A 25,823-nucleotide genomic window follows, 5' to 3' on the forward strand; every position below is an offset into this window, starting at 1 on the left:
CAATGTTGCTGTCGACGTCGTCGCGTCGATGTGGGGACTTGCTTCTTCAAACCGGGTGGACAAAGTTTACAGACAAACGTTAGATTGTTTCCGTCTGAGTCAGTACTGACTTTAACGTTAAACTATTTTAAATCCCCAAGCGCCGACATCTAGAGGTAGAGTTCTCTGAGCGAGTGCTGCTCTCGACATGCTGCTGCGCAGCTCTGGGCTTCTGCTCGCAGACGCAGATTCAGCTGTTGTTGTGATGAGTCTGATGACGTAGCAGGGGGTGTACAGGCGCGTTGCCAGATCGGTTGGTTTTCCACATAATTTTAAAGCCTGTTTACGGTGTGTTTTAACAGGGGTTTCGGCTGAAATACATATGAAATCTGGCACATCTTTGAACGCCGTTATAACAGTGCTGAGAATGAACGCACTTTTGAACTCCGTTACACAGCGCTGAGAATGAACGCGTTCTCAATTACGTTCATTTAGCGGATAATCAGTACGTTCAGTTCACGTTCGCCCAAAATACGAACGCGTTCATGAACGATCGTTCATTGAACGCGTTCAGGTACATCACTGCCCATACCCCACCGAAGTGGGCCGCAGAGGGGGGATTGAAAATCCACTTTACTCCAGAGTCCGCCATTATGGTGCTAATTTTAGTTTGGTCCAGCTGCTTGAGGGCCTGGTTTAGCTCTCTCTGGGCACCAACGAAATTGGTCCCTTGATCCGTCCTTATGGAGCGTACTGGACCCCGTCTGCAAATGAATCTTCTGATGGCGTTTATACAGGATGCAGTGTCGAGGAAGTGTGCTACGTCAAGATGAACGGCCCGTGTCACTAGGCAAGTAAAAATGACACCCCATCTCTTGACGGTACTCCGTGCTCTCTTTACCTCTATGGGGCCGAAATAATCAATACCCACATGAGTAAAAGGTGGGAGGTCCGGCGTTATCCGATCCACGGGTAGGTCTGACATTTTCTGTACACCAGGCTTGGCTAGTACACGTCTACAGACTACACACTCCCTAATGACCTTCCTGGTCATGGAATTAGCGCAGGGTAGCCAGTATCGCTCCCTTAGCCTGGAAAGGGTGTGTCCTCTCCCAGAGTGTTGCAGTTGTTCATGGATCTGCCTCACAATCAAGCCTGATATGCGAGTGTGTTTGGGCAGGATCAGTGGGTGTTTCTCTTCCACTGGCATGGCCATTTTGTTCAGCCTACCTCCCACTCTCAGCAATCCATCATCCAGGAGAGGATCCAGTCTTAAAATGGAGCTGGATAGCTTCACAGATTTTCCCTTCCTGAGGGATGTTATCTCGTCCTTGAAGTGCTGCTCTTGAGAGTAGCGTATGAGCGCATGCCTGGCCTTAGTCAGTTCCTCTACTGACAGGCTAGTTTGCACTATGGAGTCGGTGGAGGCTTGATCCATGCTAGGGCCTGGCTCCTTCTTTTGGAGCCTGGCTCGAAGTAGTCGTTTTAGTCTTAGGAACCACGCAGCTGCTCTTGTCAACCTATTCCAGGTTGAGTAGTGCCCAATCAGCTGACTTGTCGGGTTCGCCTCTTCTACCGTAACACTACTTACAAAGACCTCTTTCTTGACTTCTGGGTCATCTTGGTGCACCGAACCATATAATTCCTCTGGTCTATTCGGCCAGTGCTCCTCTCCCTTCTGTAGGAATTCTGGGCCACTGAACCATTGCTTTGACCTGAGCATCCTGTCAGCATCCAAACCTCTTGATGCCTCATCTGCAGGGTTCTCCTTCGAGCTCACGTACCTCCATTGAGATGCCGTGGTGAGGTCCTGAATAATGGCGAGGCGATTGGCCACAAATGTCCGAAATCGTCTTTTCTTATTGTAGACATATTTTAGGACTGTCTGGCTGTCTGTCCATAGTACCGACTCTTTCAATGTCAGGTGTAGCTCTTTTCTGAGCATTCTGTCCATACGGGAAGCCAGAGTAGCTGCGGCAAGTTCCATCCGAGGGATTGTTACTTGTTTCAGAGGGGCTACCCTTGCTTTTCCCATCACAAATGCCGTGTGTATCTTGCCCTGGTCATTTGTGTACCTTGCGTAACTCACTGTGCCGTATCCTGATTCGCTTGCATCGCAGAAGTGGTGGAGTTGAACAGCTTCCAGTTTCCCAAAACCGGCGGGTTTCATGCACCTGTTTATCCTGAGCTCTGACAGCTTGTCCAGGTCTGAAAACCACTCTTTCCACCGTTTTGCCAGTGGCTCCGGGATATCTGTATCCCATCCGCACTTGTTCCTGCAGAGCTCTTGAAGAATCATTTTTGCCGTGAGCACATAAGGAGCTAGGAAACCAAGTGGGTCATACATGGAACATACAATGGAAAGAATGCCTCTCCTGGTTAGGGGTCGATTCCTGATAGTAACTCGGAAATTGAATGTGTCACTTTCAAGGTTCCATTGGATGCCTAGAGCCCGTTCAGTGAGTGGTTTCTCCCAATCAAGATCCAACTCAACGTTCTGCTTGGCCTTGTCCTCTTCAGGGAGGCTAGCCAGCACCTCTTTACTGTTGCTCACCCATTTGGTGAGTCTGAATCCACCTCTTGCACATGCTTCTCTGAGTCCTTCTGTCAACTTGACGGCTTGGCTCACTGTCTCCACCGACTTCAGGCAGTCATCAACGTAAAAGTTAGACCTGATGGTATCGGTGACTTCTTGGCCGTAATGATCACTGTTATCCTCCGCTGTCTGTCTCAGAGCAAAGTTGGAACAACTAGGTGAAGATACGGCACCGAACAGGTGTACCTTCATCCTGTACTCTTCCAGCGGCCGGGTGATATCGCCATCTGGCCACCATAAGAATCGGAGAAAGTCAATGTGATCTGGATGGACTCTGACCTGATGGAACATTCCTTGTATGTCTGCCATGAAGGCTACTTGGTCTTGACGGAATCTTAACAACACTCCTATTAGTGTGTTTGTCAGGTCTGGACCCTGAAGCAGTTCATCATTGAGTGATGTGCCTTGTGTGGTATAATATGCCCTCATGTAAATATATCCCCCTCCCCTGTGTTCCCTTTACCTGTGCCCCCCCCCCCTCTCTGTGGAATAAGACACCTCCCTCCCCTGTGTCCCCAAACCTGTACCCCCTCCCCCCCATCTGACCTATCAAATGGGACCACACACCCCCTTTGTTGAACTATAAAGGGCTCTTCCCGACCACAATCAAGGTCTTACCTGGGTCATTTCAGCTGATCACCTGGGGCGAGAGCCTCAGCCATTCTCTCTATGTATTCTATCTGTTTGGTTAATAAACCTTGTTATTATCCAAGCCTCGGTTGACTGAGACATTCTTCATCAGGATATCCACAAATATCCCACAATATTGTGGTATAATATGCCCTCATGTAAATATATCCCCCTCCCCTGTGTTCCCTTTACCTGTGCCCCCCCCCCTCTCTGTGGAATAAGACACCTCCCTCCCCTGTGTCCCCAAACCTGTACCCCCTCCCCCCCATCTGACCTATCAAATGGGACCACACACCCCCTTTGTTGAACTATAAAGGGCTCTTCCCGACCACAATCAAGGTCTTACCTGGGTCATTTCAGCTGATCACCTGGGGCGAGAGCCTCAGCCATTCTCTCTATGTATTCTATCTGTTTGGTTAATAAACCTTGTTATTATCCAAGCCTCGGTTGACTGAGACATTCTTCATCAGGATATCCACAAATATCCCACAATTGGCGTCTACGAACTTGTGACGGACTTTTTGCGTCCTCCCGGCGTGCTGTATCATTCAACTATACAGAGAAAAGTGAGTATAATAGGATGGTCGACCAAAAATGTATGGAAGGATTTAAAATCTTCCCGCTTTTCTCTGTGCCAGGTGAATATTACAGAATGTTGTCAAATATTGAGACCATGGCTGAGTAGGAATAATGTGCATTAATATATCTGATCTGTATTGAGAATCGTTACCAGGGCGCGCGTGCACCTGGGTCCTTATCAGGAGGTTCTGAAAGGATGGGTTATATGTGCTAGTCCCAAAAAGTTTAGGCACAAAGGTTGGAGTGCTATTCCTGGTCGAGTCGAAGAGCCGACCAAAAGCTAAGGCACACAGGTTGTTGGATTGCTACCCCTAGTCTAGCTGATGCAGACTAAAAATATAGGCAACAAAATAGATACGTGAGCTTATTATGATGTGATATTCATTGTTTCAACCTCAAACTAAGCCCACAATCTCTTCCTTTCCTGAAAACGATGTATTTTGGATTAAATTAACCAATTGATTATACAGATAGCGGGAAGATGACCTGTCTCGGGAGTACGTGAATGTACATTTAACGAGTCGCAGGTCGAAGGGGCCGAGAGTATGATTAAAAGGTATATATAATCTAATATATCGCTGGTAAATTTCGAAGTCAGGTTCGGTCGTTATGATTTTAATAACGATGTGTAGTTATATATCAAGGGTATAAATGCCTTGTCGCAACAGATGTTGGAACAATACAGATGCTGGCCGACTAAACGAACAAGCGATCCAATACAGTCAGATATACACACACGTTAACTTATATGTATTAATGTTTGTTTGTCTGTTTAAGTCTCGTTTGTATGTGCACAAGTATTATAGGACCCATCGCGTTGCTTTATTGAGTCAAGAACCGGCTACGGATAGCGCGACGAGCATTGAGAGACTAGTTACCGTTATACAAAGAATAACATTGAAGTGCAGTTCACGGGAACAAACTAGGATAGTAATTTCCGGATTCCGCAGAACACCGGCCCACGGGAACGGCCATTTGGGGAAGTATAGTTTTATCGTTTCAGTTTGTTTACGTTTCACATATGCACAGGCGCGTTCATTCGGTAACAAAACGCTGGTATAGGAATTCCAGGCTATTGAGAGCTCGTGGGAAAAATACTGTATGAATTACAAAGCGTTATTTCCGAGGCAAATGAGAACACACGAACGTCGCATGGAGCAATGACGTGACGCTATGCGCGCCGTGAAATTATTATTTTATATTAAACTATCCATAAGCGAACGTAAAGTGTAATGTACCCAAGGCCAAGGGTGCGTGAAATCCACGTGTAGTATATGTTTTATTTGTATATGTATGTGCGCGCTGCTATTGGAAAATGTTGAGTTGAGGTGGCGAGATGCGGGTTGCTGACGACACGTAACGGATCCAACCCAACACAACAGCTGTCCCCGGTGAGTATAAAAATCATAAATATAGATGCATTGATTGATTGAAAACTTTATTAACAGATTGCAGAATGGGTACAATACAGCACAGCTCAATACACAATTGTTAAGGGGATGCAGACCAGAGAGAGACTTTAGTCTTGTTTACATCAGGGTCCCCCATTTTCAATACCAGATTTGTTTACATCAGGGTCCCCCATTTTCAATTTATCAGAACATATTATGACATACATGACAGACAGATAGTCAGTACTGCTACATCTGTACATTTATGACATACCAGATTTGCAAATTCAGTACTTTTTGTGATACAAAAGGAGTCAAGAAAAGGGAGTCATTTGACGTAGAAACTGTACATATACACAACTATCAGTTAAAGCAAATTACAACTATCTCAGATCACTTGAGTGTTTATGTTGCTTTAATTTACACATTATAAGTCACATAAAGCTAATTACAATGTCTGTTTCAGAATTATAATACATCTGTGGGCGTACCTTGTAGTCCACATAAACAGCGTTAGATTAGACTTTATAAGCTTTCAATGTTAAAAAACTTGGGCACAAACAACATAGATCATGTTTAAAAGTAAGATGTTTAGGTTATATTCACTTGAGTTAATGTGTTTATCTAAAGAACCAATGAAAGATAACTAGCCCTTTCCATTGTAAGACATTTTAAACATGATTCAAAATGTGTGGGTCCACATTCATATGCTTGTGTACATATGCGATATGATTGATAAATGATAACACTATCATTACATCCAAGAACGGGATGGATGAGATCTAGCTAATGTTTGTTGAGCACACAGACAGTCAAAGAGGATTCACCCAGGTTTTAGAAAAGAGTGGAAAATTAACATGTGTTTGTATTTACAGATCTGGCTCTGAGGCGAGATGCAAAACAGTGAATGACTACACCCAAATTGTATCACAAAAGACAGAAAATCCAACAATTTGCATGTCAACCGAGAGACAGTGCAGAGCTGAGAGACAATCGATTGACCATTTGGAACAAATCTACATCCAAAACACCCACATGTAAATTTCTTCAGAGTGGGCACTTGGGAGACAAAGCAATGCAAATGCCTGCACTCGTGACCACAGACTTGATGAACTCACCTAGCGGTGGATGGCAACAGAGAACCACTTAATTAACATGAATTAGACACCGGTGATGAATTTGCAGTTATGAAAATCTACCTAACTCCCATACTAACAATAACTAACCAGTCGTTTTCATCATCTCTTTTCAAAAGACACATGAATTAGAGAAGTGCCCGAGATGAAAGATTAATGATGAAAACAACTACTTACAATCCCCTCCTTCTATTCTCTGTTTATAACCAATAACATGCATGACTTTCCTTAGACTATTCTTTTAACAACTAATACTTTCCATGATTGCAAAATTATCAACCACCAAAATTGCAGCACAATTATCTAAATGTACAAGATATCAACAACATTGATCATTTAGCTGACACTTTTAGCCAAAGCGACTCACAGGTTCTGTACGACAGGACATCAGGCAAGGCACACCTCTATCAGCTGAGTAACAATGGTCATCAAAGTGTTGAGTGCTACAGTGTAGATTAGTTTATTAGGACAAATGCATGACAGTAAGGTTAGTTAAAACGTAGATGACAAAACAAATGATTGTTTTTCATGCAAAAAAATTAACTGGCTACCTAGATTTTATGTTTTTTCCCCATGCTATGCTATGATGAGCCACACTGAGATGTGAAGAACAACAGAGAAGTCATGGCGAGGTAAGTATCCTGAGGCACACTCAACGCATCCTGAGGTAAGATCAACTTCAATTTAACATCACAGACTATTTTATCTAATTCAAGACTTTGGCCATTCATTTACAATTTTATTTAAAGCCTAATGCTGTAAGATCTAGGTAGATCTAGTTAGATACAAGATCTGATAAAATTGTAGTGAATGTGACCTTCTTGACGTAAGGAATCACTGCTAATGCAATTGGCTTGCATTTCCTATTGTCAATTAAGTGATTGTATTTAAAATGAAATGAATTAATCCCAAAATGATTTTCCACTTTAGCAGAAAGGCGTTGAATCATTTATGTGAGGAGTTTTCTAAGGCAGTGTTTATCACCCTCAGATCACGAATTGGTGAGAGGACAGGACGAGTGAGACGATGCGCGACCTGAACCACGAAGCTGCGGACACAACCAATGACGATTCGGACAATAAGAAGAGATCTAAAGACGATAAAGGGCGAGAATGTCTCCTTCACTATCGCAGCAAGCGGGCAGCCAGAGAGACTGTATAGGATTACTAATGCTTTCACCAGCCAAGAAATAGGCCTGTCGCAGTACACCTACCCCATCGCCAAGCTGATGGATAAATATGTGCACCTGCGTCAACTACCTATCCCGCTCATAGACGGTGCCACCCCGACCCTGCTGATAGGCTCCGACCATGCAGACCTCATAGTCCCGATAGACCGGGTCCACACAGGGCCCAGAGGCTGTCCTGCAGCAGTCGAGACCCGCCTAGGATGGACATTACAAGGCCCCCTCGCTAAGTCTCTTAACCGAACAGCAGCCACTAGCTGCCTCCACTCCAGAGTGACAGAAGAAGACACCACCCTCCTACAGCATGTCGAGAGGCTATGGACACTAGAGACAATGCCCTTTAAGAACGAAAAGAAAGACATTCGTTCCAAGGAAGACATTTACGCCATAGCACTCCTCGAGCAAGGGACAAAGAGAGTCAAAGTCAACGGAGTGATGAGATACGCAACTCCACTCTTGAGGCGAGAGGGTATGCCCACCTTCCACGCCCCAAAAGAAGCGACGGAGCGGTATCTATTGAACACAGAGCGGCGCCTAGCCAGAGACCCCGCTCAAGAGACTGTGTACCGCGCTGAGATTAACAAGCTAATCACAGCGGGACACATAAAGAAAATTGACAACCAGAGGCGACGACAACAACCGTGGGAGAACCATCCAACCCAGCCCACAGACATCCCCAAGAAAGTGGAGCAGAGGACCACGAAGGAGACTGACCAAGGAGACACTGACGAAGAGGAGATCAACCTTTGACGGCCTACACCCCGGCACTGCAGACCAAACCCATCACCTGCAGATGGGAACCAAGTCCCCGACCATCAAGGTGGATTCCCATGACAAGATTGTCATCCGTGTGAAAAAGAGCGTCCTACTGACTAGCCACTACACCGGCGGGCCCTCGCCCTCCATCAAGTGGTACCGCAATGACGAGGAAAGGACAGCGAAACCAGCACAACACATTCAAAAACGCCCTGACCACCATGTCTCTGGGCCTGATGGGAGCCAAGCGTGAGCACAGTGGCGGATGTGTGGTGGTGATGGAGAACAACATAGGCTGCAGGAAAAGACCACTATAGTTGACTGCTACCGGTGACCCTTGACAAGGTACACAGGGAGCGGACGGCGACCTCCTGTAGGCCCTCTCTGAATGAACGACGACCAGTGAATGTTCCCGACTGCATCGTCAAGAAGAGACATCATCAGAGACCTGTAGAACAAGATACTTCTGAACACACATTGTCCACATTGTTATGTATGTATTGGCCCTGCCACACGACAGACCGAGAACAGATGATCAACACTTCACAGCAACTGTCAGATTCACAAACAAGAACTGTTTATTATTGACTAGGAATATGATGAAATACAATCAGTAAGATTGCATTAACCAATTTTATAATGACAATGAGGAATGATCACAGAGTCACATTGCAAAATGGTATTGTTAAACAGGGCAGAACCAGTTGGATTGTTCCAAGACACCAAGTTTGTTTTGACCACAGAACAATGCATAACGATTATCAATCACCTTTTATATTAACCACTAGGTTAACGGTTTTCAATTTTATTTTGACACATTAGCCACTAAGGTAATGTCTATTGTATGTATTTATTTAATTTTTATGTGTTACTGTAACAGTTTCCCATAAGCAATCATGTTAGTTTTATTAACCACCAGGTTAACGGTTGTTAAAATGTTTTTGTACACATTAGCCTTATGTGTAAATCCGATTCCTAATAATTATGAACACAATTTTGTTTTTTCACCCTGTGCACTCTGACCACACAGACAGTGCATGTATATAATTGGTTTATTACGATGCCTGTATGCACAACGATCACATTAGCCTCCCCAGAGTCACGACATGAACGACTGAAGGTATGCCAAGATATTTGCACAGCGATAGCTTCTAATGATTATGTTAATTGTTGTTTGATATCAGAGATGAGGACCACTCATTGATATAGGTATTTTGAGCGATTAATAAAAGAAAAGGGTGATACCTATTCCCACATCTCTGATATCAAAATAACACAGACCGCAGTCCAGTCGATCATGTCATGAATCATGTATGTAAATAATTCTATTAATCATGTATGTAAATAATTCTATTTTTAAACTATTATCCCCACTTTTACCTGTTCCAACAATCCTGGTATATTATACATTAATCTCACCCACATTATAAGAAAGAAAAGTGAGTATTGTGGTATAATATGCCCTCATGTAAATATATCCCCCTCCCCTGTGTTCCCTTTACCTGTGCCCCCCCCCCTCTCTGTGGAATAAGACACCCCCCTCCCCTGTGTCCCCAAACCTGTACCCCCTCCCCCCCATCTGACCTATCAAATGGGACCACACACCCCCTTTGTTGAACTATAAAGGGCTCTTCCCGACCACAATCAAGGTCTTACCTGGGTCATTTCAGCTGATCACCTGGGGCGAGAGCCTCAGCCATTCTCTCTATGTATTCTATCTGTTTGGTTAATAAACCTTGTTATTATCCAAGCCTCGGTTGACTGAGACATTCTTCATCAGGATATCCACAAATATCCCACACTTGGAATGATGATGTGCAATCAAACACCACTCGTAATTTCTTCTTTCTTTTGTGATACACCCCGTGATGGGGTATGTACCAGACATGGCCATCTTTTTTGCTTAGCTCTTGAAGAGGTACCTTCTCTGCGTAGTCCTGGCTGATTACCTCTTCCATGAAGCTTTTGTACTCTGCATGGTACTCCTCATTCTTCCTGAGCTTCTTTTGCAGGCCTATGGCTCGTTGTGTCGCCACCTGTCTGTTGTTGGGCATCATCACATCTCCCTTTCGAAAGGGGAGTGGCAAGTGATAATGACCATCTTTTAAGGTTATTGAACTGGTGGCGATTTTTATGAACTTTTTGTCCTCTACCGATGGCTCATTCTGCTCATCATGGTGCTTTTCAGAAAAGTCCTGATTGTATTGTTCCACAAGCAGGTCCTCCAGTTTCGCGATTGATATTCTATTTGCTGTGGCTTTGGGTCTTCCCATCTCATCCACCGCGTTGATGTTAAGTGGACCACAAACCGCCCATCCCAAGAGTGTCCTCACCGCATATGGCCCGTCGTCCTGACTGTTTATGACCTGCCAAGGTTCCATGGCTCTTGGGGTATTGACTCCAATCAGAAGTTCCACCTCTGCATCAATCTGAGTGGTGTGAACATCTTTCAGGTAGGGCCATCTTTTCAATTCCTCTTGAGTAAGGATGTTTTCCTTTGACACAGGGATGGCTGGTTGCGTGTAAATTGTAGGCAGTGCAAGAAATGTGTCGTCATCGATGTTGCCTACCTCCAGGCCTGATATCTCATATGCCGGGACTGGTTTCTCTTGTGCCATGGTTGTAAGGAGAATTGAGGTTTTCCGGCCCTTAGCATTCAGCTTCCTCATGAGGCTCTCTGTGCAAAAGGATGCCGAGCTGCCATGGTCCAGGAAGGCATATGTAGTTATATACCTACTTCCGTCAGCTTGTTTCACCTTAACTGGCACAATGGCTAAGGCACAGTCCTTACCGGCCCCATTATCTTCACCCAGCCTCACCAGAGCACTACCCACAGTTTTCTTGGTCACGGTTGGTGTCCTCACCTGTTGAGGTGTTTTCACCTTCCATGTCGTAGACCTGACTGTTCCCTTTTGATGGCCTGGTCCTTCTTGGTCATTTGTCTCTATGTGTAGCAGAGTCAGGTGTTCTTTCTGGCAATGCTGACACCTCATCCGCTGGCTACAGTGCCTACTGAGATGTCCCTTGGTGAGACAACCAAAACAAAGTCCTTTCACCTTTAAGAACTCTATTTTGTCTAGATGTTTCTGAGCTCTTATCCTCCTGCAGGCTTCAAGTGAGTGATCGCCTGCACAGTACAAGCAAGGAGTTCTAAAAGCCACAGAGCCATCTGCCTTGCATCCTACATTACCGACGGTTGACGGTATGTTTGTGGCCGGTGTCACTGTCGTGGCAAAGCTGCTTCTCTCCTTTCTCTCTTTAACCGGTGCGGCTGATGCTCCTGCTCGTGCTTGCCATCCAGAGGCTGCCGTCTTGAGGTACCTTGGGGCAGCTCTGTCAGTACCATAGTCTTGAATATCACCGAACAATGGGTCGGAGGCCATTTTGGCTTGTTTTTCCAGGTAAGCCACAAGGTCCTTGAATTTGGCTCTTTGCCCAGTGCGCTCCTGGATGTCGTAGGCTGTTGACCTCCACCTTTCTCTGATCCTAAAGGGTATCTTGGATAAGATCAGTCGTAGGTTAGATGGATTGTCCAGCTCATCCATATAGTGGAGCTCCTGCATTGCATTACTGCATCCTCTCAGGTAGAGGGCGTAGGCGCGCAAAGCCTGACTATCCTCCGGTTTGATGCTGGACCAGTCCAAGGCCTTCTTTATATAAGCATTAGTTATCCTTATTTCATCACCGAAATTCTCTTTAAGTAGTCTTTTGGCTTCCACATATCCATCCTGTGGATGCATGTGTAGGCAGCTCCTCACAAGATCTTTAGGTTGCCCTGTGGTGTATTGTTCTAAAAAGTAGAGTCTATCTTGCTCGCTGGTGGTTCTATTTTCTATGCCATACTCGAAGGCTCGCATGAATGACCTAAAGTTCATAGGATCTCCGTTAAACATGGGAATCTCCCTGGTTGGGAGTAGCGCTAGATTCTGCTGTGAGACAAGTATATCTGCAATGTCGTTCTGCCTTGCCATGACATTTGATAGAACCTGGTCTGTTTGGGTTTGACCCTGTTGTCCTGCAGTAGCTCCAGATGGTTGTAGCTGAAGCTGCACAGGGTTCTGATGCTGATATGGAGCATGTGGTTGTTGCCAAGGTTGTGGCTGAGGTAGCACATATGGTGGTGGTCGATACTGTACAGGTGGTAGTGGCTGTATATATGGCTGTTTGGGTCTCACTACTTGTGGAGGCCTCTGTTGTTGTTGTTGTTGTTGTTGTTGTTGTTGTTGTTGTTGCTGTTGATGCTGTTGTGGTTGTTGCTGTTGTTGATGCTGTTGTGGTTGTTGCTGTTGTTGTTGTTGCTGTTGTTGTTGTTGTTGTTGTTGTTGCTGTTGTTGTTGTTGTTGTGGTTGCTGCTGTTGTTGCTGCTGTTGCTGCTGTTGTTGTTGTTGTTGTTGCTGATGTTGTTGTTGTTGTTGTGGTTGCTGTTGTTGCTGCTGCTGTTGTTGATGCTGTTGTTGTTGCTGATGTTGTTGTTGTTGTTGTTGTGGTTGCTGTTGTTGCTGCTGCTGTTGTTGATGCTGTTGTTGTTGCTGATGTTGTTGTGGTTGCTGTTGTTGCTGCTGCTGTTGTTGATGCTGTTGTTGTTGTTGTTGTTGTTGTTGTTGCTGCTGTCGTTGTTGTTGCTGATGTTGTTGCTGATGTTGTTGTTGTTGTTGTTGTGGTGTGTGCGCCCATGCATACTGGTCCAAGAGCTGTCTTTGCCCAGGGGTTTTTGGAACAGCATTTATGGATGCATATTCTACCGTGGATTGCAATATCGGTAGTCCTTCTGAGGTGTCTAGAGCATGTGCTTGGTCAACATAATCATTCATACCATCTCTAGGTTGCATCTTGTACACATATCCGTCCTCTTGAGAGGGTGGCTGGTTAATTTGTGATGGATACCTCGTGGTTCTAGATGAGTTGGTTTGTGATAATGTCTCATACTCATCCAGTATCTTGAGTTTGGCCGCTGATACAGCCATGTCTGTGTCAAAGTCGAGTTTATCCTTCTCAGCCTTTAATTTAGCCTTGGCTTTAGCCTCCTGCAGACTTAATTCAGCTATGGCTTTAGCTTTATTTAGATTTGTTTCAACCTCTAATTCAGCCTCCTTTAGGCTAGCCTGCAGACTTAATTCAGCTATGGCTTTAGCTTTATTTAGATTTGTTTCAACCTCTAATTCAGCCTCCTTTAGGCTTATGGCTTGTCTGGCTGAAAGTGCAGCGGCCTTTGCCAGAATGGTGGCCCTCTCGTTTTCAGCCCTTCGACGGGCGGCAGATAACCTGGATGATTGGCTTTTACTTGATGATTTTGATGATTTGGATGATCTTGATGGGGCCCTGGAAACGCTATCCTCTGGGCCTATTGTAGCCTGAAGGTCCCTTTCCAGCTCATCTTGAGTCTCTACTGGAGACTCTTGGATCCCAGACCCAGTTGGACTTTGGGCTGGAGTTTGCCTTTCCTTATTCCCTTCCATCAACCATTTTTCCATCACATTAATAAATGCATTGAATTCATCTATTCTTGGTTTATACCGTTGTGTTTCATCCTCATCGCTTTCCTGTAAATACGGCTGTACAGACTCAATTGCTGACTTAAAAGCACTGAGTGTCTTATTGAACAGTGCCATGTCCGTTCTTACTCCTTGTTCATCATTTGATTTCATCATCAGAATAATCTCATTTTTCTTGCGGGTGCATGCTGCAAGCCTGGCTTTACGTGATGCCATTAGTTGTTTCAGCTCAATATCCGCTTGTGTCAAATCCATATTCTCTGTTTCAATATCCGACATCTTGTCTATATTTATCCACCAGTTCTTAAGACAGTTTTATAATTTGGCTTATATTCCACAGCGCCGTTTGCGCGCGCCACGTACGTGGTAGTGTCTATTCCATTCATACATTCTACTCACGCACGTTCCCTTTGATGTCCTCGAGCCGGGAGGGAAGATCCTCCCCTCTTGGTGGTGATGCTTTCGTTGATCGATCCTGTAGCTGATCACAGGCAGCGATGTCCTCGGGCTGTGATCATTCACTGTGCTGATGTGGATCGATTCCTTCCTGCTGATCGCTGATCTTTGATTGTCTCTCACAACAATGCTGGCCCCTTGTTGTCAGTCCTCTTGCGAGTCCTCCTCTGGTGTTGTGCTTATTGACGCGCGCCTCTGCCTTGGGTCGCGTCAATATCTGCGCGAGTCCTCTTTCACTTTATTGAAGCTGGTTGGGGTTCAATAAACGCGATTTTCTTACTTAATATAGCGGCAACATGCCGGAATGCCGCTTCTTGGTGTAGACGGGGAGTGAATCCATACGCGCTCAACGTCCAAAGAAATAGTTTTCCACACATTAAGCTCCGTTATCAGACACCGATGTGGTGACCCGATTTAATTAGAATAAGTAGGTTACATGTGTTACCTTTTTCTGTGTTAACTCGAACCTTAGTAAGAGTACAGGAGAGTGTTATCTTCACTCTAGGGCCGAAGTGGTCATGTACAGTCACGTACTGTTTTAACGTACTGTCCGGACTTCGGGGTAAATCCCTCTTGATGTGTGGTGGTGACAATAAACCACTGGAAACAGTTATCTTCAGGACTGTGCATTTATTTCCATTGTATTCTTCATATCATGCTGTTGACTAACGTTACATATCTCACAACAAGCTACCTGCTTCTGTTGTTCTTCCTGTGTACAGTCTGTCTCATCACATATTCGCTCCTTGCGTAGCTGACCTGTATGCGTGGGTGCCTCCCTCTTAAAGGAACAGACCATAATCTTATAACACTACCCCCACTCTGGATGGCAATTAACAATTAAATATAATAACATTCCAGCACCCCTATGACTACACACAAAATATCCTAAACAGATTACATAGACTTTTTTTTCTTTTTCTTTTGAACACCCCTTGAGTCTCTGGAGTCCTTTAGGGTCACAATGCCCAAGAACATCTCCCCTTGACGGAGTAACAGTCCATAAGAAACAGTCCATTATAATCCTTAAGATAGTTGTTTCCCTTGAGAACAGGGTGAAATTGTGGAAGGTAGTGCAGTGTTAGGAGTTTAAACAGTCCACCTCCTTTCAGTGCTTCTGAGGTTCCAACACACTCTGAAAAAGAAGCATGAAACACACCCACAACGCAACGAATACAGCCCCAATATAACCACAGCTCTAACTCAATATTTAAGGCAACCTCCCAGTATCCTCTCTAGATTCTAACTGAGTAAAACACCTGCTTCACCTGTTCACCCCAAAATAATTGTATGGTCTCACTTTTCTCACCGTAAACAAGATCACCACCAAAGTAAATTTACTCATGATGCCACAGTGCCTCAAGTTTTTTTTTCTTTAACCAAAACAATACAAAGTCTTTCAAACAACAAACTCCTTTCAACAATTTTTTCTTTAAATAGGAGTAATATAACTTTTTTTTAGTAAGTCACCCACTCTCCATATTTATCTGGGGGTCTCCTGGTCCTGCTAGACCTGCCCCTGGATGTTTGGCACTGAGTGGAGTCCATAACCGTTGCTTTTTGAGTACGTTGCACTGCACTACCCCCACTAGCATGAACCTCCTCTGTACTCGAGGAGACTTGGGCTGTGTGTGGCGAAGAGGGGAAAGCAACAGGGCTCAAGGGAATGTCTGTAGATGACTCTGCTTCCTGTCCGCTATCACTCCCCGCCGCCGTATCCGGGAACAGATTAGCCAGGAACAGGTCAGAGTCGATGAGGCTGGTATCTGGAATGGGTGGTAGAACCTCAGCAGGGTTCCAGACTTGTGCTTGTTCGATGACCCAGACATTATCCAACAGGGTACGGGAGTGGTATGGTTTGAGTTTGTCATGGTGCACTACTTTGACTTTTGCCTTAGGCCCCTTTTTGATGCGGTACACCAAGTCGTCCAGTTGGCCTAGGACAAAGTATGGCCCCTCGTATGATGGCAAGAATTTCCTCACCTTATCTCTTACTCTCTTGGTGCCTTTTACTAGGTGCCAGACAGCATCACCTGTGTGGTACAGAGTGCGGCAAACGTTCTTGTCATATTGCTTTTTGGCCCGTTCCACAGACTGACCTAGGGCATCTCTGGCGATCTGGTGAGCAAGCTCCAGCCTTTCACGGAGCTGAGTGACATACTGTGGAGGAGTCTGGGCACTTTCATGGCCGGGTGGCAGACCAGCCACCAGGTCAATTGGCTCAGTCACTTCCCGCCCAAACAACATCATGTTGGGGGTAAACCCAGTGGAGCTGTGCTTTGTTGCCCTATAGGCCATTACAGCATAGGGAATCATGATATCCCAATCCCAGTGGCAGCGTTCAGCTGTTGTGGCTAAGATATTTTGCAGAGTGGCATTGAAACGTTCAACCTGCCCATCAGACTGTGGCCTGAAAGAAGTGGTGCGCGTCTTGTCTATTCCAAGTAGTTCACACATTTTCTGAAACACTTGTGATTCAAAATGGGTGCCCTTGTCACTGTGCAAAGTCTGAGGTGCTCCAAAACGACATACCCATTCAGAGGTGAATACTTCAGCGACAGTTACAGCCTGCTCATCTGGTAGGGGATAGGCTTCCACCCATTTGCTGAAGTAGTCTTGAACTACTAACACATAGCGACTATGACGATCAGTCTCGTTGAGGGGGCCCATTATATCCAGAGCCACTCGCTCCATAGGTGCTCCAACGCGGACAGTGCCCATGGGGGCCTGGGGTGTCTTAGAGGGCCTGGCTCTGGCAGCACAGCTAGTGCATGTGCGGCACCACAGCGTGACATCTTCTCTCATACGATACCAGTAGTATCTTGTCTGCAGACGGGTGAGAGTCCGATCCACTCCAAAGTGACCCCCCACAGGACCATCATGCATTTGTTTCAGGACATCTGACTGGTACATACGAGGTAGTATTATCTGAGGGTAGAATATGGTTTCCTCTGCACAATAGAAGCGTCGCACCAGAATACCTTCTTTGAAATACAGTCTTTTCCACTGACTCCAATATGTTTTGGTGGCCGGGCTATGAGGTGAGATCTCCGCCCATGAGGGACGTTCTGTTCCCTGTTCCAGCGCTTTCCTGATGGGAGTGATATCAGGGTCAGCTATCTGAGCCTCCCTCAGCTGCTCAACGGTCCAACCGTGGAATAATTGCGCCTCTGTAGTCTCTGTGAGAAGAATCCTTTCTTCAGTTTGTGAATTTCCATCAGACCTTAAGTCCTCCACACATGTGCTTCCCATTCCAGGGGATGGGGAGTCCACTACCCCCACTAAGCTCAACTCTATGGGATGAGCTTCAGTAGTTCCTGCTGTCACACTACCGCCCAGGTCACACTGCACAGCCTGATGTCTTGACTTTTCCATGTTCAACAACGGGTCTGGCACTTTGCAAGGGCAGAACTGACGACAAGGCCTTCTAGACAGAACATCGGCATTGCAGTGCTGCCGTCCTGGGCGATGGATCACCTTGAAGTTGTATTCACCAAGCTTCTCAAGCCATCTGGCTAGCTGTCCCTCAGGCTCCTTCATCCGTATTAGCCAGCGGAGGCTACTATGATCCGTGCGGACGGTGAAAGATCTTCCCAGCAGGTACTGGCGGAAGTGTGATGTGAATTCCACCACGGCTAGCAACTCCCTCCGTGTGGTACAGTAGTTTTGTTCAGTCTGGGAGAGTCTTCTACTGCCATATGCCAGCACACGCTCCTCACCGTCCTGCATCTGAGAAAGGACAGCTCCGATTCCAGTGTCACAAGCATCTGTGTCTAGAATGAGGTCCCCGGTATCAAGGGGGTAGCCAAGGACAGGTGCAGTGGTAAGTAGTTGCTTTAGTTTATCAAATGCCTCCTGGCATTCCTGTGTCCAGTGGAAACGGGCATACTTTTTGGTCAGGGCATGTAGAGGTTGAGCGACAGCAGCAAAGTCTTTTACAAAACGTCTGTAGTATGACGCGAGGCCTACAAACTGGCGGACCTCACTGACGTCGGATGGTGTAGGCCACTCTCTGACTTTCTGGACTTTCTGTGAGTCGGTAGCGACCCCCTGCTCGGAGACGATGTGCCCGAGGTAGGCTACTTGCCGTTGGAACAGGCAACACTTTGCTGGTTTCAATTTCAACTTGGCTTGGCGCAGTCGGTCAAACACCTGGGATAGCCGCTGCAGCATTTCTGGTACATCTTTTCCCAGTGTAATGATGTCATCTAAGTATACTAAGCAGGTCTCCCATTGCATGCCAGCAAGGACGCGGTCCATTAGACGTTGAAATGTTGCTGGGGCGTTACATAGCCCAAACGGCATGACATTCCACTCAAAGAGCCCCTTCCTGCTGCAGAATGCTGAGGCCTTGCGTGCTCTGGGGGTTAGTTCCACCTGCCAATAGCCAGATGCAAGGTCCAGAGTGCTGAACCATTTGGCGCTGGATAAGGTGTCCAGAGTATCTTGAATACGAGGTAATGGGTACGCATCTTTAATGGTACAGTCATTCAAAGCCCTGTAGTCCACACAGAGACGATAGGTATCGTCCTTTTTGCGTACCATGACAATGGGCGCGGCCCAACTGCTGTGGCTGTTACGGGCGAGTCCAGTCTCGAGGCTCTGCTGTATCTGCTGGTCAGCATTCAGTTGTTTTTCCTGGGCCATGCGGCGGGGGTGTTGTTTCACTGGGACACCTGGCAGGGTTTGAATGTCATGTTGCACTAGGTTAGTACGGCCTAGGTCAGTGGGTCCTGTAGAGAAGATGTCGCCGTAGTCTTGCAGGAGCTTCGCTAGACTGCACTTTTCCCCGGTAGTTAGCTCAATGGAACTCTGGGCGTACAGAGTGGTGAGATGTTCTGGCACGGTGGGGAAGGCATGGTCGGACTGTTGGGATTCAGTGATGATGGTAGGGGGCTCCATTATCTCAACAGACTGGAGAAACCCTGCTACAGCTCCTTTCTTGATGGTAACATCAGTGGTTCCTGGGTTAAATACTCTGATTGGTATACTCTTACTGGGCTGGGCTCCTACTAAGACCCGGGCCACCAGCAATCGGTGCTTCTCAACAAAGCCTTTTGTAGGGCATAGCATCACTTCTCCTTTCACAGGGGTCCGGAAATGAGCATTTCCCGGTATAATGTACTCACGTCCTGGTGCTAGAACTGTGGTGCGAGCTACTCTTACTTGCATGTGCTCTCGGCCTGTTGTCCGGATGGAAGTATGGTATTTGTTCACCGAACAACACAATCTTTCGGTTGCCAAAGTCCAGATGTGCTCTTGACTGCTCTAAGAATGGATGGCCCAGGATGGCCTCAGCACTGCCTGGCAGGTCGGCAAGTATGAAATCTACACCCACAGTCTGGCTGCCAATCTGAACAGGTAAGTGAACTCAAGGCAGGGACATTCCCAGGACCAATGCCATGCAGGGACTGTACAGTTGATGGCTGGATAGGTGGTCTGACCTCCGGGTGGATAGAATTATAGTATCGCAAAGGCAGCACATTTCTCCCTGCCCCAGAGTCTAAGATGGCACAAATCTCCATGTCATACATCAGCAGGTGGATACACATTTCTGGGCTCTCACCTTTGGCTTTACCACTGGACCCTCTGCATGCATTTTGGTTTTTGGAGACATTCAAAACTGTGTCCGCCTGCAGCTTAGTTGGGTTTGTTAGAGAGTGGCAATTACGCCACATGTGTCCAATACCCGAGCAGTTGTGACAGCGGATGCTATCCCAATTTGTATCTTTTTGTCTCCTTTGTTTGTATTGCGCTGGGTGGTTCTGGTTCTGCTTTGTGGGTGCTGGTGCTGCACCATTATTTCCCTCAGCTTCATCAGAGTGGGCATAATCGCGCACCATAGCCATTCTGGTTCTCCGCTCAGCTACATTCCGTGCTCCAGTCTGCATGAGCTGTGCAACGCTGGTAGCTGCTCTCCTGGTAGTTTCATAACGACGAGCAATGTCGTAAGCTTGGGCTAATGTGCGAGGTCGGTCTTCTAGGAGCTTCTGAATAATGTTGGCGTCCCCCATAGCATTAGTGAACACCTCAACACTGATTGCATCCTGCTCCTTTTCAGAACGGTCAGCGTATGCAATAGACACTTTCTCATATATGTCGTCCCTCAAGATGTGTAGTGCCTCACCTGGCAGGCGGATTCGTTGCCTTAACTCGATGGCAACAGCCACTGCATACTCTGATGATGGGCCATAAGCAACCTCCACCTCCTCAACAATGTCTCTGTAGTCCCAACGTGCTGACCTTGGGTTGCGGTGGACCACTGCTCCTGCTGCACCTATGAGACAGAACCTCAACTGGACAGCCATAGTGTTCTCTGACCAGCGATTAGCCTCAGCACAGCTCTCAAAGCGCTGCAAGAAGTCCTTCCATGGTGTGGTGCCATCATACTGACCCGGTCGTAGTGTAGGAATCCTCTCTCGCTGAACACTGTCGTCCTCGCTGTCTGAAGACAGGTTGTACTGCACACGCCGGGGCAGCCGGCCACTTGGATGGAAGCCTGCTCGCCTGCGATGGGACTGATCATAGCCATAAGTCACAGCTTCATTACCTCCATGGACCGGTGTACTCTGCCTGTGGTGTACAGCGCCCTCTGGCTGCACCTGACGGGAACACACACCCGGTGTCACAGGGGTGGAAAGCAGGGTTGCAGGTTCAATATGTGGGGAATAGACTGTCACATTGTTCATAGGTGTGCAGCGTGTGCTCTCCATAAAGGCTGCTGGTTTAGCAGCAATGCAGGGGTTAATGTTATGGGTAGCTGCATCTCCTATGGTCATTGAATGCATTTGTCCATACAACATATTCATATGGGGAGGCTCAGTTCCATAATGACTTTGCTGCATTTCAATGCCACTGTCTCTCATACTTTGATCATTCATATGAGCAAAGGGGTTTGTGCTTGACAACGACAGATGAGCATGTGGGTAATTGTCACTGGCCATTATCACTGGCTTATTATGTGCAGTAAATGGGTTTGACATTGCACCAGTAGGGGGCAGCTGATCCTCTGTTATGAACGGGTTGAGGCTTTGTCCATGTTGGTACTTCATTTCACGTCTCAGGTTAGCGACATCAGACTGAGAGTACATGGTTGTAGTTGTGGGGGTTAACATGAATGGGTTAGAGTAGTTGGTCATTTCCCCGTCAACGTTACTTCCATGGGCCGTCATCATCTCAACTCAGTTCATTGACTGACGAAATTGCCTCGTGCGTCCTTTAGCATGAGTTAGCATGAGCTAACTATACGTGTCCATAGTTTACAACTCATTGATGAAATCAGGATTTTTCATATCCCGGACTCGAGCCCCCAATGTTACCTTTTTCTGTGTTAACTCGAACCTTAGTAAGAGTACAGGAGAGTGTTATCTTCACTCTAGGGCCGAAGTGGTCATGTACAGTCACGTACTGTTTTAACGTACTGTCCGGACTTCGGGGTAAATCCCTCTTGATGTGTGGTGGTGACAATAAACCACTGGAAACAGTTATCTTCAGGACTGTGCATTTATTTCCATTGTATTCTTCATATCATGCTGTTGACTAACGTTACATATCTCACAACAAGCTACCTGCTTCTGTTGTTCTTCCTGTGTACAGTCTGTCTCATCACATATTCGCTCCTTGCGTAGCTGACCTGTATGCGTGGGTGCCTCCCTCTTAAAGGAACAGACCATAATCTTATAACACATGGGAGGGTTGATCACAGTGATCCTAAAACGTCATATAACCTGGTCTAATTGCTTAAAGTGTAATCTAAACAGTTTCCGAAAGCGTCCTGAAGCGGTAAGAAAATCATATGGTTTCCCCATCGGCTACCGCCCAACAGCTGATTCCTATCACCTATCTAATGATCTCCGCTGCGCTGTGCCCGATCACCCGACAGGTGCAGGTGATCCACTCACAGCGCCACAGAGTCCACCCAACAGGCTACACAGAATCATAACCTTCCCCTCAATCATAACATTCCCCTCAATCATTACATTCCCATAAATTGTAACCTTCTATTGATAAAAATAATGATAATGATAATAATAATACTAATAATAATAATAATAATAATAATAATAATAATAATAATAATAATAATAATAATAATAATAATAAATAACAAAAAACACTCATTCGGCCTTTACAGACGTCTTTTGTCTTCATGTTGGTGGTAGGAGATGATGAGTTTCATTCTCTCACAAGGGAATGTAGTACAATGTTGTTTAGAACAGACCCATCTGTGTTATAGGAAGCTGAAGGAGAGAGAGAGAGAGAGAGTTGTTCTTCTGGTGGCAGACTTTGAGGGAGACAGACTTAGATAGGAGCTGGCTTAGGAAGAATGGCCATTCATTGAATATTGTGCATTTAGTCTTTTTTTTATTTTATTCTTACTAAATAAAAAGTGGACGTCTAAACCCAGAAGGACCCGTGTGGATATTTGCTTGAAACATGCCGTTTCACCGACTTGATTGATTGATTGAAAACTTTATTTAACAGATTGCAGAATGGGTACAATATACAGTACGGCTCAATACACACAATTGTTAAGTGGATGTAGAGCAGAGAAAGACTTTCGTCTTGTTTACATCAGGGTCCCCCATTTTCAATTCATCATATTTGATTAACATCAATATAGAACTTTGAACTTGAGAATGAGAGTAAATGAGAGAGAGAGAGAGAGAGAGAGAGAGAGAGAGAGAGAGAGAGAGAGAGAGAGAGAGAGAGAGAGAGAGAGAGAGAGAGAGAGAGAGAGAGAGAGAGAGAGAGAGAGAAGTGTTTTAATGGGTACTGTATGTTTACCATTTTCTCTCTGTCTCTCTTTGTACTTATTAGTTTTAGTGGGTTTTCCTTGACAATGTAAACAAATTAGAGGTAGTTGATGATGAGAGAAAGTCCCGAACTATGTAAAAAAAATTAGTGCTGTCAATAGATTAAAAGAAATTAACTAATTAATCTCACAATTTTCTGTAATTAATCTAGATTAAAAATAGCATTTTTCTACTTAAGACCGAAGCTTGTAACAGATATTTACTTGAGTAAAATCATGGAATTTATGTAAAATCAACACAAAGAAAGTATATTTAGATTCAAAGACTATTTTAATAGCTTTCTTTGAATACAGTTTCTCTCCTGTGAAATACAAATGTTCAACAAAACCATCAACATTGACTCAGCTAGACCTCTTTCCTATATCCGCGGCGCTAAGATTGAAGAATTTTCACTCCATAGATTAATCTAGATTAATATTTATTTGAATGCTTTAAATCATTTTAATTAGTCTCCAAAGTTAAAGCATTAATTTTGACAGCCCTAAAAAATAAACATCTATCTATGAATCACAGTAAACTAGACACTGTCTCTTTAAAGCGACTCCTCCCCTGAACAACTGTAACCAGGAAGGACCTCCCACCCCGTGACGCGTTCAGAGTTCACTCTACAACCAGGAAGGACCTCCCACCAAACACACCTTCAGAGTTCACTCTACAACCAGGAAGCAGCTCCCAAACACACAGTCAGAGTTCACTCTTCCTGAGAAAACGAAATTTAAGAGTGCCGTTGTCTTTGTAGAATAAAATGGCGCAGCAAGGAGTTGATCTGGACCGGGACCAGTTCTGCTGTTCTCTCTGTCTGGATCTACTGAAGGATCCGGTAACTATTCCCTGTGGACACAGCTACTGTATGGGCTGTATTAAAGACTGCTGGGATCGAGATGATCAGAAGGGGATCTACACATGTCCCCAGTGCAGGGAGACTATTACTCCGAGGCCTGTTCTGAAGAAAAACAATATAATTTCTGAAGTGATAGAAGAACTAATGAAGACAGGACTCCAAGCTGCTCCTCCTGATCACTGTTATGCTGGACCTGGAGACGTGGCCTGTGATTTCTGCACTGGGAGAAAGCAGAAAGCCCTCAAGACCTGCCTGGTATGTCTGACCTCTTTCTGTGAAACTCACCTCCAGCCTCATTATACTGTGGCTCCGTTAAAGAAACACAAGCTGGTCAAAGCCTCCACACGGCTTCAGGAGAACACCTGCTCTCGTCATGATGAAGCTATGAAGATGTTCTGTCGTACTGATCAGCAGTGTATCTGTTATTTGTGTTCCATGGATGAACATAAAGGCCATGATATAGTCTCGGCTGCAGCAGAAAGGACAGAGAGACAGAAAGAGCTTGGCATGAGTCAGCAGAAAATCCAGCAGAGAGTCCGGGAGAGAGAGAAGCAACTCAAAGAGGCCCAACAGACTGTTGATTCTCTCGATCGCTCTGAGCTGAAGAAGGTCATCGGAGCCCAACAGAGGACCATAGTGACTCAGGCTGAAGAACTGCAGAAGAGACTGGAGCAGGAGATAGTGGACCTGAGGAGGAGAGACACTGAGCTGGAGCAGCTCTCGCACACAGAGGACCACATCCACTTTCTACAGAGTTACCCCCCCCTCTCCGGTCCCAGTGAGTCTACAGACTTACCCAGCATCAGTGTCCTTCCTCTCCTGTACTTTGCAGATGTGACTGAGGTCGTGTCTAAGCTGAGAGACAAACTAGAGGACGTTCTGAAAGAGCAGTCGCCCAGAATCTCAACAACAGTGAATGCAGTTAATATTTTACTGCCACCACCAGAGCCCAAGACCAGAGCTGACTTCTTACAATATTCCTCTCAGATCACACTGGACCCAAACACAATAAACAAAAGTCTGTCTTTGTCTGAGGGGAACAGAAAAGCAACATGTATGCGGAAAAAGCAATCATATCCTAATCACCGAGAAAGATTCATTGAAAGGTTTCAGGTTCTGGGTAGAGAAGGTCTGACTGGACGCTGTTACTGGGAGGTGGAGTGGAGTGAAGGGGTTTCTGTAGCAGCCTCCTACAAAGACATTAGTAGAACAGGCTCTATAAAGGACTGTGGATTTGGATACAATTCCAAATCCTGGGCTTTATTGTGCACACCAAGTCATTACTTCTTCAGACACGATATTCACGATAACAAGAGAATAAGAGTACATGGCCCCATGTCCTTCAGAATAGGAGTGTACCTGGATCACAGGGCAGGGACCCTGTGCTTCTACAGCGTCTCTGACACCATGACCCTCCTGCACAGAGTCAACACCACATTCACTCAGCCTCTCTATCCTGGACTTTGGCTTCACTCTGGGGAGGCTGGGTTTTGTGAGCTGAAGTAGAGATCAGTGACATTCACAGCTCCTCTACCCAGGGTTTTGGATTTAAATTGATCTTGAAGATGCTGAGTTGTGAAAGATGAGGTAATTAGGAGTTACATTCACTGACAGTCACTCTTATCACTGTTCTGAGGGACACACACACAGACATGCACTATGTTGTTCTGAGGGGGACACACACACACACTATGTTTTGCTTTGTTTCTAGTTTCTAGCCTACCGGGGTAAAGTTCGTTTGATTTGGATATTTACATATTTGATTCCCATCTTCAGTACCTCTGTCCCTTTTGCATGCAGGGGAGTCAAAATCTTTATTTCCATACTCGGGGTAGGTTGGACCACAATATGCAACCATTTTATTTTTATTTGATCACCTTTGGTCAATTACTGTGTGATTTGGGTCTGTCTCTTCTCTCTCTGTTCCAGGGGGGGGGGGGGGCCTATATTCAGCCTATAACCTTC

The 25,823-nt window shown here is 45.7% G+C and overlaps 1 protein-coding gene across 1 annotated transcript; it reads left to right on the forward strand.

Moving 5' to 3' along the window:
- Nucleotides 1–23,688: 23,688 nt before the first annotated feature.
- On the forward strand, nt 23,689–25,364 carry LOC311223868 (tripartite motif-containing protein 16-like; the record flags this gene model as incomplete). Its single annotated transcript, XM_084308631.1, has 1 exon — nt 23,689–25,364. Exon 1 carries the CDS (start codon nt 23,763–23,765, stop codon nt 25,362–25,364), a length of 1,602 nt encoding a protein of 533 aa, XP_084164757.1. The 5' UTR covers nt 23,689–23,762.
- Nucleotides 25,365–25,823: the final 459 nt, after the last annotated feature.

This window comes from Notolepis coatsorum (assembly GCF_963971535.1).
Source record: "Notolepis coatsorum genome assembly, chromosome: 2".
NCBI lineage: Eukaryota > Metazoa > Chordata > Actinopteri > Aulopiformes > Paralepididae > Notolepis > Notolepis coatsorum.